The sequence below is a fragment of the Haliotis cracherodii genome, unplaced genomic scaffold, assembly GCF_022045235.1.
Source record: "Haliotis cracherodii isolate W230 unplaced genomic scaffold, xgHalCrac1.p SCAF_18, whole genome shotgun sequence".
In the NCBI taxonomy this organism is placed as follows: domain Eukaryota; kingdom Metazoa; phylum Mollusca; class Gastropoda; order Lepetellida; family Haliotidae; genus Haliotis; species Haliotis cracherodii.
Window position 1 is genome coordinate 11,730,156 of NW_027266273.1, and position 16,987 is coordinate 11,747,142.

At 39.9% G+C, this 16,987-nt stretch overlaps 1 protein-coding gene across 5 annotated transcripts in view; it reads right to left on the bottom strand.

Moving 5' to 3' along the window:
• Positions 1–453: 453 nt before the first annotated feature.
• Positions 454–16,987, bottom strand: part of LOC139465772 (zinc finger protein 263-like) — a 94,204-nt gene continuing 77,670 nt past the window's right edge. For 4 of the 5 annotated variants that reach the window (XM_071247663.1, XM_071247665.1, XM_071247664.1 and 1 more), the window contains 3 exons: positions 14,433–14,549; positions 6,811–6,909; positions 454–4,853 (listed from right to left, as the gene is read on the bottom strand). In XM_071247663.1, coding sequence (XP_071103764.1) covers positions 2,376–4,760 — 2,385 coding nt within the window. In that variant the 5' untranslated portion in view covers positions 4,761–4,853; positions 6,811–6,909; positions 14,433–14,549 and the 3' untranslated portion in view covers positions 454–2,375. The remainder of the gene's footprint in view (positions 4,854–6,810; positions 6,910–14,432; positions 14,550–16,987) is intronic. The other variant, XM_071247667.1, reaches the window with a different exon arrangement.

Genomic DNA, 16,987 nt, shown 5'->3' on the forward strand with positions numbered 1-16,987 from the left:
CTTAATGTGGGAGGAAAGCCCGAAGTGATGCAGGTCTCAGACGTTTACCACTTCGGTGAAACCCACGAGCACGGGTATGGTGCTGACAAACCTAGAAACATAATCAGGGCGAACCGGGATTCGAACCCACAATCATAGGTTTCTGGCGTGCCCAAGGGACGCAACTCTGCACAGCGAATCGCGGCGCCTTAGAAGACTGGGCCACCCGTGCCCCCCAAAAGAAATGTGAAAAAATGTTAGTGAATATTTGAAGAATTGCTAATATTCAAGAGATATTATACTGGTCGATGCACAAACGAAACTACTGTTATGCTGTGTGATCTGATGCTCATGAACGCATCACATGTGTTGTCACAGATCCATGACTCAAGATGCACCAATTGTCTCGTGTAGGATTAGCATGTAAAGTTTGGAAATCATGAGCCTCATATTGTGATAAGAATAAAGACACTTGACTGACTTTAGTCTTCTCATTAATTAGTACACATTGGAAACATCTCTTCTTGACGTACATACTTCTTTATTATGTTTCTACGGTTTGCATTTCTTTTGACGGTGAGTATATTTGTAATAATTAAGTGAGTGAGTTAGACTTTACGTCGCTTTTACCAACATACCACAAAAATGATGGCAGGGAACACAAGAAATGGGTTTCATATACTGTACCCAAATTATTAGGTGGCAACATCTGATTGTCAAATTGAAAATTTCAAATATGCAGAAAAGTTTCAAACTCACTCATATTTACGAGTACATTTGAAAGGAAGAAATGCCATCCTAACAAGCCCTAGAGCATTCCTCTGGCCACAGTTACTGTCTTATATTTGTTTTAATGTTATAAAATGATGATGATTGTTTCAGCACTATGTCAACAAGGACTGACGAAAACTTTCAGATTTCCATGTTTTATGCTTTCAAACAAGAATTAAGAAAAAAAATAACATGATAGATGCAAACACACTCAGTCCTGGGTGGCAACCCATAATACTGCATGAGGTATCCAGAGAAAAAGTGTCAGTTTAGAGTTATCTCCCCTTGGCTACAGATTTTACTTCCTTGGGACTGCTGTCCGATCCTATGTGAAAACAGTCAAGATGTATTAGGCATCTATTTAAAAATTGACATCTTCCAGATATATTATGCCCTTTCTCCAAGTGTTGAGCTTGGGGGTTGGCCAATTCAAGTGCCAAAAAATACCAAATATTATACATTATTTTAAATAAGAAACATCAATATTCCTCTGACCTAGTGATAACCAGTAATGAAATGCAGTCAAATATTCTCTTATCAACTACACTTCTAAAAAATCTTTATTTTCTTAATTAAATTTGGGTGAAAGTGTCAACCAGATTTACCCAAGTTACAATTAAACTGTCTTGGCAAGTGCCTCTCAGCCTTGTACAGTTTGTTGTTAGATAGGAAAAAATATTTTTTGCTATATCCTGTGAGTGATATGAATACTGCATGCTGATTCTTTATATAGGCAAATTTAACACTGACATACAGAAGATGGTGTTTTCCAGCATTTAGAAATTTTTCCAAGTATATAGTTGTTTCAAATTCTGCTAGCAATGGGGAGATAACACATGAACCTATCTGACATTCAAAACAGCACATACTCAACAAAGTGAAAACAAATGTTTACTTTGAAATTTGCGTTCACCTGTGATCGAATTAATCAATGAATGGAGACTGTTTCATGAAATTATTAGAAATACTTAAAACAAAGTACCACAAATCTTACGTCAGTATTTTTACAAATGACACCTCTCCCTATAGAAAGTTTCAGAAGAAAGCAATAGAATATAATCTTGTTCTAATTGTATTAACAAAAACTCCACAAATATCCAAGCAAGTGCTTTCAATATCCTTATCACTTACACAAAAATAGGGACGAGCATTTCGAATTTTTAAAATAATTTTTCCAAAATTGAAAATTGTGACTGTGTGACTGATGCAGATGTAGACGTAGATGCAATATAGATGAATATATTTGTTTGGAAAAAAATAGATTTAATTTGATCACAGGTATCCACAAACATCGTGTTACTCAAAAAAAACATTGGCAAATGTCACCATACAAAGTACCAACTACACAATATGCACCAAATAAACTATAATGTGAAAAATATACCCTTAACCAATGGCATATAAGTCAAATGATCACAAATAGATTCCACATGCGTAGCGGACACAAACAATAACAAGTAAATTTTGATTTCATGACAAAATCCAAAACAGGCCAAAAGAGCCCTTGTGGGAATGCTAGATAACAGAACTAGTCTAACACTTTGGCCCCTAAAATATTCAAATGATCAAGTCACCATTTGTTGCAGACAATTCCATTTGAATTAGAGGGGATAGATTGCACCTAGCTACATATTTACACTAGGACTATCGGAACTTATAGTACATTTCTGTAGACTAACTGTATCTATGAGTGGGCTCCCCTGACCACCACTACGTGACGTAGTTGTGGCGGGGCGTTCAGGCTCTAAAAATGGATCATCGGCAACAGAATCTCTCCTAGAGTCTTCCGAGTCTATACTTTCGTAACTTGTTGACGACCAGTTCCGGGCTTTTCTGTACCCCATGAATGGATCGAAAGATGATTCTGTAGGCACAGACAGTGTATTCTGGTCGATTTCTTCAAAGTCTGGAGCCTCTTTCCTCCCACACGCCCACTGCAGCGTCTGTGTCACGTCCTTGTCGGCCTGCGCTCCTTCCGGGCTGGCGTATTTACGATGACTCGTTTCTGATTCCAAACTATCAACGCTGGACACTGAGCAGGTTCGAGTTGAGTCTGTTGTATCTGTGCTTGAAACTGAACTCTTACGTACTTCGCTACTCTCCATTTCGGGCACAGCCAGAAAGCGTCCACCTTTTCGTGTTGATCTCTTGTTGTGGGTGCGCATGTGTCGTGTGATCATGTCTCGCCGACAAGCTGCGTACGGACACTGTGGACAGCGGTATGGTTTCTCACCCGTGTGTGTTCGTTTGTGAGTGTTCAGGTGGTCACTGCGGCTAAACACCTGGCCACAATCTGTGCACTCATAAGGCTTAAGTCCTGTATGGAGCCGCATATGGCGAGTAAGCATGTCACTACGCGAGAAGGACCGATTGCACACTTTACAGTAATGTATTTTGTTATTGTCAGCTGCACGTACAGTCTCAGTTGGGAGATGCTTGGCCATATGTTTAGCAAGATTATCGTAGGATGGAAACACTTGTCCACAAACCGGACAGAGGTACGTCACATCGGACTCCGATAAAGATCGTTTCTCGTAAAAGCCTTTAGTGTGTTCCTGCTTGACAGGCCCATATTGCTTGGATGGGAAGTTGGAGAACTGAGTAGGTGATGATGGGTACAGAGCCCGTGGCGAGACAGCCAAGCGATTCACCTCCGCTAGGGGACTCAACATGGAGGCGTGAGGAGGGAATGTGAAGAATCGTGGTGACATGGGACTAGGGGACAGAAGATCCGAGTCCGAGTGGGGACCTTCAAATGGACTGGGCATGCTGAAGTTGAAGATACGCCCGCCTTCAGGCACTGAACACAGAGGTGATTGTGGAGAGATAAGACCGTGGGGTGAGTATGGCAGGCGATGCGTAGACCGGAAAGTGACAGGGGAGAACTGTTTGGCTGCTGTGGGAGACAGCTCCTGCTCCTGGGGAACCTGGCCCATCCCTACACCCAGGTTTGGGGAACCCAGGTTTGGAGAACCCAGGTTTGGAGAACCCAGGGAGGGACTCCCTAGTGATGGAGACCCCAGAGAAGGGGATCCCAACCCTGGAGACAAATTAGGACTGGTGCTCTTTGAGAGGTCTAGAGGTTCATTCTGCTGCAAGGAAGGAGGTTTTGAACGTTTGTGTGAAGTAACAGAAGAGGTAGGTTCCATGAAGACATCGTCTGGTGTGTCCGACCGAACATCACTGGTCCTCTTGAGATCACGTTCTGACTCCGACACCGACTCACAAGACACCCATACACCTCCCGGCCCCACATCCTGGCCCCTGCCTTTCATATCCTCTAGTTCAGGAGGGTAGAAGTACACTGGCCCTTCCTTCAAGCTTTGCTCTAAGGATGAAGAGTCTGACTGAAGACTAGTCACATATCGTTGATGAAGCATTTTCTTGAATTTCCCATGTTGGTAGCTCTGACGTTCACTCTCTGAATGAAAATCTCCCTCCTCATATTTCTGAGCAGACATCTCTCCAACTCGCCTTCCTCCGAAATCCTCTTGTTCTGAGTTCCCTGGGTACTGATGTTTGGGAACATCTTCTGATCCAGTGAAGGGGGACTGTTCTCGACTGCTGCCACTGTCAATGTTGCTGGAACTTGACTCCGATATTGTCTCAACTAACGTGTTATCATCCGCTTCACCACTCCATAGTCGAGGTCGTTCAGTTTTTATCAATGGGGGTCCTCGAAACCACCCATATCTAGAATCATCAAACACCTCCCCTTCTTCCCCTGTTCTGGAAGGCATATTGAGTATCTCGTTACCTTCAAATCCAGGCGGACACTTTTGCAAATTGGGATTCTGGAATGCTCCAGCATGGCTGGGGTTGTCACTTGAATACGGAACGAAATTTAATGCTTTATTCACGCCTTTGTCCAACATACTGGCTGGTTGAAACTCTGACTTAATATGAAATTCAGCAGGACTGATTGGTGCGGCAGTCGCTTCCAAGGGCTGTGATTGGCTGGCTTGAATTTTATGGTGCTCCTTGGAGCTTTGTGACGGATGACCCATCATAGTCAAATAAACTCACAAATTGGAGATGGGGGAAAGGGAGAAGGTAGGCACTGGGTGGGGAACAAATGGGGATCCTTGGTATTCATGGTGACTCTGTAATGAAAACAGAATAGAATTTCAGGTGCATAGTCAACAAAATATTAATAAAAATAATCAAAATTAATTATTAATATAATATTACAGAATAAAAGTCTACTTAGTTCTCCAAAGAAAAAAAAATCTTTTGTTTTTGAGAGTGAGTGAGTTGGGTTTAACGCTGCTTTAAACAGTATTCCAGTTATATCACAGCGTTTTTGTTTTTGAAACCTTCAAATCTTTAAATGCTGAGAATGGTAACTAATGACATCATCCATGCTACCCTCTTTGCAAGTTCCTGACCAAGCAGTTTAAGAGAACTGGAGTGAGTGAGTCAGTAATGTTTTACGCCATTTTTTAAGCAATATTTCAGCAATATCACAGCGGGGGACACCAGAAACAGGCTTCACACATTGTACCCATGTCGGGAATCGAACCTGGGTCTTTGGCGAGACAAGGGAACGCTTTAACCACTAGGCTACATGACCACCCCTCAGAGAATCGGAAGACTTGTACATTTGTCAGTGCTTTACACTACATTGAAAACACAGCAAATTTCTCCCAGGACAAAATGAACCTCTAACTATTTAGTTCAACCAAAGATAAATTGACTTGTGCTCTAGATTACAAAAATAAAATGTACCAGTTGTTCCAACAAAAGACAGGCAACAGTACTGTCATCTCACGTAGAGCTGCCTATTATTGGGATAGAATTACTATACATCCATGGACTTATCATTCAGTACAGCCTTGGAGCACGGATAGTGTTTACTGTAATGTTATCAGTGGCTGACAAAGCAAAGAATAGTACTTTCTCAATACTTATAATGCCCATGTGCAGTGATGCAGATGACCAAAATATACTGCGACTGGTACTTGAATATTAAAAGGAAAACAACTTGTCATACTGTAACCGACATTTGCTACTGAAATACATAAAACTGCCAACCCACCTGGAAGTGATGCAAGTGAATGAGTGGGTATAGTTTTACGCCGCCTTTAGCAATATTCCATCAATATCCCAGTGAGGGACACCAGAAATGGGCTTCAACAGCGTGACAACCCAACACTTTAACCAATAGGCTACCTGACTGCCTCTGATGCAAGTACTCAAAGGAGATGCTAATGTTATTTGAAACCTCTGGCTAAAGGTGAGGGGGCGGTCGGGTAGCCTAGTGGTTAAAGCGTTCGCTCGTCACGCTGGACCCAGGTTCGATTCCCGACATGGGTACAATGTGTGAAGCCCATTTCTGGTGTCCCCCGCCGTGATATTGCTGGAATATTGCTAAAAGCGACTTAAAACCATACTCACTCACTCACTATAAAGGTGGGTGAGAATGGTTATACTTTGTGTTTAGCAATATTCCAGCAATATCAAAATCCCATTTTACCAATACAGTGAATCAAACCCTTGGCGTCAGCATGAGAAGCGAAAGCTTTAACCACAAGGCTAACCCACAGCCCCTTACCAAGAACATCTCAACATTCCCCCAAATACTGATATAGTAGAAAGGCAGCCATCCATTCATGATGAAGATGGTTAAAACAAATGATTTGTAATTAAACAGGAAAAGGTAAAAGTGTAAAAATTAGTGCACTCCATCATGTGAAATTTGTTAATATTTTCCACAAAGCCTCCAATCATGACACTTAGAATTTGAAAACCTTTCAATCATAAAACATGTACAGATTTATGAATAAAAAAATGTTTTCTAAAAATCCAAAAGCTCTTACTGTTATGATGACCAGTTTTCATAATCTCCGGGAGATGAAACACTGTCAGGTGTAGATTGACACTGACACTGATAAAGCTGGATTTCCATAAAATCAAATATTCAGTCTTAAAAATAAAATTACTTACATTGAACGACCATCCTGTCACCCAAGCACATGCCAAACTAATGCCAGATCTATCGAATTCTCTTATATATCAAGTCTGTTTCACACCTATGAAAAAAGTACGTAGGTTATTTACGTGGTGATTAGAATGTAGCAGCTTCCCAAGCCTCGTCTTTAGCCTGAGTGTTGTCAGAGCAAAGCGAAGGCTCTCGATCAGTCCTTCGTCTGGAAATACCTGTGAAACACAACAATCAATACTGAAGCACTAATTACAACCCTCATCGCCCAATATCCCATCTTACAAATTAACAAGTATAGCTGTGCTCCAAATACACGTGGAACAACCATTTTGCAGTTTAAACTTGTTTACTTTCTTGTATATAGTGCTAATCTTGTCTTAAAAATAACACAGCTGTGTAGAGGTTGGGTGCATTATACATACATAAACTTGACTTGTTGATTTTTTTTACCCCAAAGCAAAAACATTACCCTGAGTATATAACACTTGAAATACCACGTCAACAAATCCGTACTGAAGTAAGCAAGTTTATCTGTTACACTATCTGGTTTTAAAAAGTGATCATTTTGTATCTGAATTATGTCTATAGTCTATTTTACGAATATTGTATTCAAAAATTCATTCAATATTGGTGAAATCATCAGACCACACCAACTCACAGATATCTAGAGCAACCACAATCAAATTAACATTATTGACGCCCTGAAACGAACCTTACTTGTTAAAAATTCAACGCATGTATAGAAAATGTCATGGTTAAAAGTCATATTAGCTGTAACATGACAATAGATAGATCATTGTTAGGCGAAAAGATATACTGTCTGTACACCGGCGCGACTGTTACCGATAGAAGTGAATTTTACACTGGTTAACTGTCTATAGGTGTTATAGTAACACCTACCTCTTGTATCGCGCATACAACATGCACCCTCAGTTTAAGGTTTGACCGTACGGCTCAGCCCACCTAGCGAGTTTGCCCATTGAACCCAGACCTTCACTGTGATCAGCCGACGCTTAAACTACTAAGCTACCCCACCCCTCCATACAGAAGAGTCATCAGGAGATGACATATCCCCCAGATCTGGTGCAGTTCGAAAATGGAGTTTAGCTTCTTATACCCCACCCTTGGTTCACTGCACTTGGATACCTTCAGTTCAGAGAAGAAAAAAATAATTCGGACCGGTATTTTCTAAATCCCAAATCATGAAAAGGCACCAGTTCACCACGAGATTGATCTGTATAGCATGCTACATCTATGAATATTTAACTGTAATAAATAGTTGCAACAGTTAGACACAGTCATTTTGTAAAATCAGTGACTCTAAATGCATAAGAACCTCTGGGAGTATTTAAAACAAGAATGTGTTCTCCCCAATCCTTTTTTTAATACATTAGTTAAAATGGTTACCCTAATTACGTCAGCAAATCCCCCCAAAACAATGATTGCAAATTATATCTTGGAAAGATAATGATTTCATGCAGAAACATTCATAAGTCCAAACTGTTTCCATGGAAACACAAGAAATTAACCAAAAAATTTTGAAATATGACAAGGCAATAGTTGAGCATGCCTTGTTTATTGTTTAACGCTGCACTCAGCAATATTCCAGCTTTATGTCAGCAGTTGAGCATGTGGTCATTGCACATGTGTAGTTTCATTCAAAAATATTCATTGGTTTGAGAGTCATGGCTCAGAAACGAAGCCTTGAGTTGTTTGAGACCAAATTGTTCCCAGGGAAACATAACAAAACAAAACTTAGAAAGATTTCAAAATAGCAAAAGTCACCATTCAATCTGATGACGTATGCATATGCCAATTTTCATGTTTCTCCATCATCTTGTCTGACACAAACATGGACTTAATTTGTTATTAGTTCAAAACTGATGAAGTTGTCTGTTCTCGGTTATAAGTTGGGTTTCACATGTGTTAAACAGTATTCCTGTTATATAAAGCATGTCAGCTTAATGTTGGAGGCAAGCCCGAAGTGATGCAGGTCTTCAACGTTTACCACTTTAGTGAAACACCATCTTCCCGAGGCAAGAGAGTTAAAAGTCTAGTTGCTACCGTTGCCGAACTAGGCTGGAATTTCAGGGCTCGATCCTAGTGCCACCAATGGCTATTACAAGTTATGTCCCCCTTACTGACCAATCAGATTCTACCTCTCATATCACTTGCATTTGCTTCAAGAAAAATGGCACAGCGCCTTGATTAAAAAACATGAAAAGAATTGGAAAATATGTGTCGACGCCCAGTTGATGGTACACATGGTCTGCAAATCCTGCAATCGAACAAATTCGACACAGCAGTGGCCATGTTGTTTATGAACCATATGTCGATATCGTTACGGGACTTTGATAAGACTATGAAGAGACTTGTTAGTCCAGCCAAAATATAACTCCATAATTCCAGCTTAAGTCGGAAACTGGACTTTTACTGTCAGTCAACTCCCTTACCTCGGGAAGATGGTAAAACCCACTTGGTCATAACAAGTACAGTAAACCTCGGTTATAACGAACTCAAAGGGACTTCTAATTTTAGTTCGTTATAACCGTAGTTCGTTATAAGCATATATACAGCATAACTACAGCAAATAGTCGGGACCAAAAAGCGAGTTCGTTATAACCGTAGTTGACTGTACTTACTGATTTTCAGTGTCACAAGAACCACAAATAATTGCAATTCATGACTGATTAACACCCAGCCCACAAATACTTTTGTTTTCAGAGGCAGTGATTCAATAACCTGTTCCTTTCTCCAACCCTTTGAATATGTCACTAGCCACAGTCTTGCAGGCTAGCAATACATTTCTGAATCATCTCCTCCATGGCGACAAAAACACCATTGTCAAAACCTACATCGGAAACCTGGAAAGACAAGACATGTGTGTCTTCCCAGAAGACAAGGTATATATTTGTTCCACGTGGAACACAGCAAACACAGATGAAGTCTGAGTTGACAATGACATTGAGTTTGAGACAACATCTCCTCCCCATAACCCCTAGTCCATCGCCCCCTCAATCCCCATCCCTCACCCTCACCCTCACCCCCACCCCCACCCCCACCCCACCATCACTCCCTCAACTCTGTCCTATACAAATAGGGTCTACAGGACACTAGTTAAAACATGAATATTGATTAGCATGGTCCTATCACTTGCGTAAGGTGCTACAACTGCATATGTATCTTTGGTTACCTGGCGTGGGAATTTTATACTTTCTTGTTGGACAAGTTGGTCACATCACCTACACATCTTAAATGATAAATTTCCGAAGACTTATTTGATTTATTTTTTCAAGGATGTTCTTGTTAAAATGCTGAAGGTGAAAATAAATTGTCATTAGTGTTGATTCAAGTTATTATGTAAAATATGCAAAATAATCAAATCACCATTGTTAAATAAATTTTGAGTTGCTTGAAGACAAATATGCATGTAATATATCAAAAATATTTCATATCATTGCAAAAAATAATTCAACTTTGAGATTAGAAATGACTACACTTAAAAAAAGCAATTTGACTGAATGTGTTAAGTAGGTGAAGAGAAGGTGATACAAACTAGCCATGGGTCTCAACTGACCCCCTCAATGTTAAAACTGGCAATGTTACCATAGTAATGACTAGAACTGCAAAGATAAAGTAGGGCCATGATACAATATGTATCTTGATATGCAACCATACAAAAACAAAATATCAGTACTTCAGCTTTTATTAAGTTTCAAGACTTGCATGTCAAGATTGGACCTTCATGATTTTGGAATTCTTTTATAACAAGAAGAACTTTTGAAGTTGTAAAGCTTCAAAGTTTCTCTCCTTCAAAACACTTCAAATTTCAAAACAGCAGACAACTTCAAAGTTCGAACACTAGAACACCTGTGAAGATCCGAGGTAGAATAGGTCTTCAGCAACCCATGCTTGCTGAAGAAGGCAACTATGCTTGTCGTAAGAGGCAACTATTGGGATCGGGTGGTCAGGCTCGCTGACTTGGTTGATGCATGTAATTGTATCCCAGTTGTGTGGATCGACGCTCATGATGTCAATCACTGGACTGTCTGGTCCAGACTCGATTATTTACAGACTGCCGTCATATAGCTGGAATATATGCTGAGTGCAGCGTTGAACAACAAACAAACACCAGAAAACAATCAATGTACTTCAGTCTGAACAGTTCAACTTCAGGGTCTTTTTCAGAAAAATTAAAATGTCATCATTGTAAAGGGACAGGTCACCTGCTGTTAAGTCTTAACGGAGGTACACGCTCTGCCTACCTAACACGATCTATGATGTACGTTCAAAAATAAAGATAAGAATAGAAGTTGTTTATGATTCATAGTGTAAAAATTTTTTTTATTGAATGTAAGTGCTTTAAAGAAACCCATGCTTCAAGTCAGCAAACCTGACGACCTGATTCCATTGGTCGCCTCTTAACGACGAGCATAGTCGCCCTTTACAGCAAGCATGGGTTGCTGAAGACCAATTCTAACCCGGATCTTCACAGGTCTTGTTCTTTGGGAGTGTAGGACACTTTTGTCCACATTAAATATAAAAGTGATATAATTATTATCTGTTTTATTTTACAATTTGACAAACTATACCGATATAAATACTACAATTCATCAATTCTTGTCAAGTTCACAAAAATAGCACCAGCTAGAATCTGTCACAGTTTTTTCGCAATCAAATCCCTAATGACATCTTGTCCACATGGTTACACCCGGCGATTGTTAAGATCACAAATCCCAGCTTCAGTCACTAAACATGATGCGCTATATTCATTTCCAATATCCTTTCATAATTTGTGGCAAATGTTAGGACACACCATCTGAAAAGATATCTAGAGTCCCCCACCACATTCATTCTTACAACAACAAAAAAGTGGGATGTGAGTAATTGTCTGGTATTGTGGCTTCTTCAGCCTATTGCATTATAAACCGAAATTAATTACATGTACAAGTATATTTTTTTTTCAAATCCCTTTGTTTATGTTGATATTGGTCTTGAGAAGTTTTCTGCAATATAGATAGAACCCACAGAGACATCAAAAGCAGGAGGCCAACAGCGACAAGGGGACATAACACTATCAAGTGAGTGAGTGAGTGAGTGAGTGAGTGAGTGAGTGAGTGAGTGAGTGAGCGAGCGAGCGATCGAGTGTGGTGAGTGAGTTGTGGTTTTACGCCGCATTTACTAATATTCCAGCAATATCACCATTTGGGACACCAGAAATGGGCATCACACTTTGAGCCCATGTGGGAAATCGAACCAGGGTCTTCAGCTTGACGAGCAAACGCTTTAATCTCTAGGCTACCCCACCGCCCCTCACTATCAGATTAAATTTTGGCTGTTTATGCTGGTTTCCGGTGCTATTATGATCCTGTTTTTGTGCATTTTCTGAGTGACCGCTGGAACCACCTAACAGAGATATTCTCATTTGTCACTGCCCTGCACTGACTCGGCCATGTGCACACTGCAGCGTAACGACCAGTCAGTGAGGAACACACTTATTGTTCCTCTATACATTAGGGCTGGGGCGATATACCAACTGTCTGGCGACTTGTGACAAACATGAACTAATTTAGTGTAGACATGTCAAACGAAGAATTGGAAAAGCCACCAAGTTTCCAAGCAACAACGAAGCTGTACAGCAAAAGCCTAATAAACAATGATTCAGTGACTGTTTGGTGTGATAAATCATTTAGGCTATTATCAGCATATTGAGTCAATGACCTATATCATTTTGAATGAGGGAGTAAAATGTTAGTACCAGATGCCATCTTATATTTCTGGCAGACGATTGGGCAGTCGGATAGCCTAGTGTATAAAGCATTTGCTCGTCACGCCGAAGACCAGGGTTCGATTCCTGACATGGGTACATTGTGTGAAGCCCATTTCTGGTGTCCCCTGCATTAATATTGCTGGAATATTGCTAAAGGGGTAAAACCATACTCACTCACTCACTCACTCCGGCAGACGATTCCATAATCATCACGTGACAGGTCAATACTTATCATGTGAAGGGTCAATATTCAAGGTCAGGGTCAGTCCTGTGATTTAGGGGTCCACATTGAAATGTATTCTTTCGCCACATGGTATGGAATAACAGACTACCGTATTTTCTTGAGTAAAGTGCGCACCCATGTATAATGCACAACCCCTCTAGCAGGTTCAATATTTTGGAAAAAAAGAAATTTGAATATTATGCGGAGGAATTATTTTACACCGTACCCTTTCAGCGAAGTCCGGCAAACGAACGGGTGATGAGAAACTTTGTCAGTACAAATTCGAAATTTGAGATAAAAAATCACCAGACATGTTTATTTACCATTTAAATAGTATTTATTGTTCTGCTAGGCATTGTTTTATATCTAGGGATTAAGATTACCTTGTGTATTTTCTCGTAAACTAAGCCGGAAACAGCAATCAGCTGTACACACGTTTTCTTGGAATTGACCGGTGATTCGGTCAAGACACACCCAATGATATAACTTTATAGGATCGGCAACAATTGTATCTGAAACTATTTTTTTTATCAGGAATAATATATTCCATTATTTTCTTAATTATATGCAGTCTTTACTAAACATATTTAAAATAATAATAACCATAAGCGAAGCTGCTGATCGCTATTGCCGGGTATTATTTTTTACATGGAACCAGTCTGACCAGTCACCGTCAAGGCTCACGCGCACGTGATCGCGTGATCGCGTGATCGCGAGAATTTCATGTTGACATAGAATCGTCAAACAAATACAAATTTTTACCTATTCAAAGTATGTCATTTATGATATATGTATCCATTCTCTGTCAACTAAAGTTCGTTTCAAGGCGTCAATAGCGGTATTCTGACCGTGGTCGCTGTTAATAACGGTGAGTTGTGCGATCTTCCGATAGCTTCACACACGATTTCGCCGAAATTAATAACAACGTTGTTTCAGTCACATGAAACACCTCCCCATGGGTTTTATGAGATTTAAAACCCTATCCGAGGTCGCCCCAAGGTTTTATCCCCCAGATGCAGGTTGTAAAATCTCATAAAACACTAAAGGAGTGTTTATCCCACACATCACAACTGGGATCTGAAGGAATATTTTTTCACACATTGTAAGGTATATTTATTATGTGTGTTAGGCATATGTAATAATAAAAACTTTAATTTCCAGAGTGAAGATATAAATACAGGAAAAGAGGCATAACTCTAGCTGGTCTCATGCAGAAATCAAGTATTCCACACTTTAGCCATTTTACTGGTGCTTCAATTACCCTATACACATACAGACAGACAATTAGTATACTCAGATTTCTTACATATTTGTCTGGAAGTCTTATTCGAGGGCTTAATACGAGAAATACGGTAAGTCATGGCATGTCAGTTATTCTACATATGAATCAGAATGGGGTATCCATGTCAAACTGCATGGTGTGTGTATATATATATATATATATATAGAGAGAGAGAGAGAGAGAGAGAGAGAGAGAGAGAGAGAGAGAGAGAGAGAGAGAGAGAGAGAGAGAGAGAGAAAAAAAACAAAAAAACGTGTCAGGTATTCAATAAAGTTAGTTATTCTGTAACAACACACTTGTTTGTTGAACTGAAGGCATTAACTCAGTCTATGTTCTGAGTCACAACAGTGTTAAGGAGCGCTCAGCAAGACTTACCAAATATGCATTCCTCTAGATAGTATAATATCTATTGGCAATGACATATAAACACAGTGTCAGACCCATATAGAAATATTATACTCACACGAAAAGTAAAACGTAAAAGCTGAAGGTGTACAAGAGAGTTGTCTGCCCCTGAGTGTGTGTGTTGCTGTATCAAACTCTAGCCTCGCTGTCATGGTGGGTTGTGGGCATCCAATACCTAGAACAACAAGATCAGTTGTAACATTCATTGTATGAGGTAGTCATGTTTAAAGGGGAAGTGTACACGCAAAAATCACTTTCTTTCTTTTTCTAAACAAAACGCAATTTTAGAATTAGTTAGTATCTGTGTTTGAAAATATACACTCATTTTTTTTCACAGTGAAAGTAGGAAGCTCACAATAGTGTGAAAGTGATATGCCGTTATGAGGCCTTCGTTTTACGAGCGAAATAGGCCTGAGTTATCCCCCTTCGATTATGACGTAATTGGTGCCAATTCAACTGGGTCCCTGTCCATTCTCAACGCAAAAGATATCAAGGACCAGTTTGCGGTAAAACAACATGGTCTACGACACACTCCGGCGCAGTGGTGACTCAGCATAACACAATTCTGGCTGGCATCTGAGATGCTAGAATCACAAAACTGTACCTACACCACGTGAAGCGGCTCTAACAAAGCATGATGACGTCATAATGTTTATCAATTGGCACCAATGACGTCATATTGCAAGGGGCATAAGCAATGGTGTTTTTGTTATGGAAATAGAACACTTGGTAAATGTGAAAAATATAAATCGTTTTTGTGCAATAAATATGTTAATTAAATATGATGTTTTTATATTTTTGTCTATGACACTTCTATGTTAACACTTTTAATGTGGAAAAAGTACAAGAAAAAATGGTTCATTTCCGTGTGAACTTGCCCTTTAATACTGCCTATAATAACTGTCCCTCGCCTCGCAATGTTATATAGGCTTCCTATAAAGGAGATTTAAACACATTTTCAGTTTCATCACGATGTGTCAGCTAAGTCCTTAATGGACATTTTTAACTTCATCAGAACCAATGATGAAGACCCGTGAAGATCCAGGGTAGAATAGGTCTTCAGCAACCCATGCTTGCCGTAAAAGGTAACTATGCTTGTCAAAAGAGGCGACTAAGAGGATGAGTGGTCAGGCTCACTGACTTGGTTAATGCATGTCATTATATCCCAATTATGTAGATCGATGCTCATGGTGTCAATCATTGGATTGTCTGGTCCAGATCTGATTATTTACAGACCGCCCTCATATAGCTGGAATATTGCTGAGTGTGGAGCTAAACAACAAACAAACAAACAAACAAACAAACAAACAAGCAGTTGGAGTAGCCCAGAGGTTAAAATGTTCACTCATCATGCCAAAAGCCCGGTTTGGATTCCCCACATGTGATGCCCATTTCTGCTATCCTCAGCAGTGATATTTCTGGAATAATAGCAACAGTGGCAAAAAATCCCATACTCACTGCCTGATGTCTGTCTGGTACAAGGATTCAGACCAAAGGACCATAGTAAGGGCCTGAGGGTAAGGTTTTTAACAGAGGATAGTGCAGAAATCTGTCAAGTTCAAAGAAGCATTCATAAAAGGGTCTTACATAACTCCTGGTGCTCGACGGTTGGCCATGAGCGACACCGATAACACTGCACCTCTCAACGGTCGGAAGCCAACATCTGACTGTTGGCTTGACCTGGGGCATTAGTTGTGTTTTATAGGAAACAATTTGTTGCTGAACAGTGGGGATTTGTTGTGAATGGAAAAATATAGTGGAATAAAAACACCTGAATTGTTGCCATATTTGGTAAGCCTGTTTCATGACGTTAAGGCCTTGCGTATACAAGTATAGAAATGAGGGGGTATCACATGTTAACAAATACAGAGATTTTATGACAAATATGAAGATTCCGAGTGATAATAGGCAACTTTTTTAGAGTTATTTCTATTAGAGCTGACACTGAAATAGAGACCTATGGTATTGTAGCTCACCTGGTTAGAAGTTCATTTTGATGAGCATGAAACATATTCCAGCTTTTTGGTACTTAGTGTTTGAAATGACAGGGCGCCAGAGATCCTTATTGTTAGCACCTTTAGCATGTTTAGTGTCTGAAACTAAGGACTACCAAAGGACAACGGTTATGTTTGTTTGTTTGTTTGTTTGTTTATTATGTTATAAATAAGCAATATGACAGCTATATGACGGCTATCAGGACTAGACAATCCAGTGATTGACATCATGAGCATCGATCCATGCAACTGGGATACTATGACATGCATTAACCAAGTCAGTGAGCCTGACCTCCAGATCCTGTTAGTCGCCAACAAGGGTCATGACGACAAGGACTTCTTGACCTTATGCTTTATGTCGAACAAAATATTAACTTAATTACCTAATCAGTTACAACTAATCTAACAGATCTATTTCACCGGGGGAAATAGTTTCACCACCCTTGATCGTCTAGTGAGTGAGTGAGTATGGTTTTACGCCGCTTTAAGCAATATGGGAAACAAAAGGCTTCAACAAAAACCTTCATAACACAAGAGGCAAGCAATGTCTAACATCACAAGACAATCTCTATGCATGAATATCAATATGAGGTCACTTCAGTAGAACTTTCTAATTAGC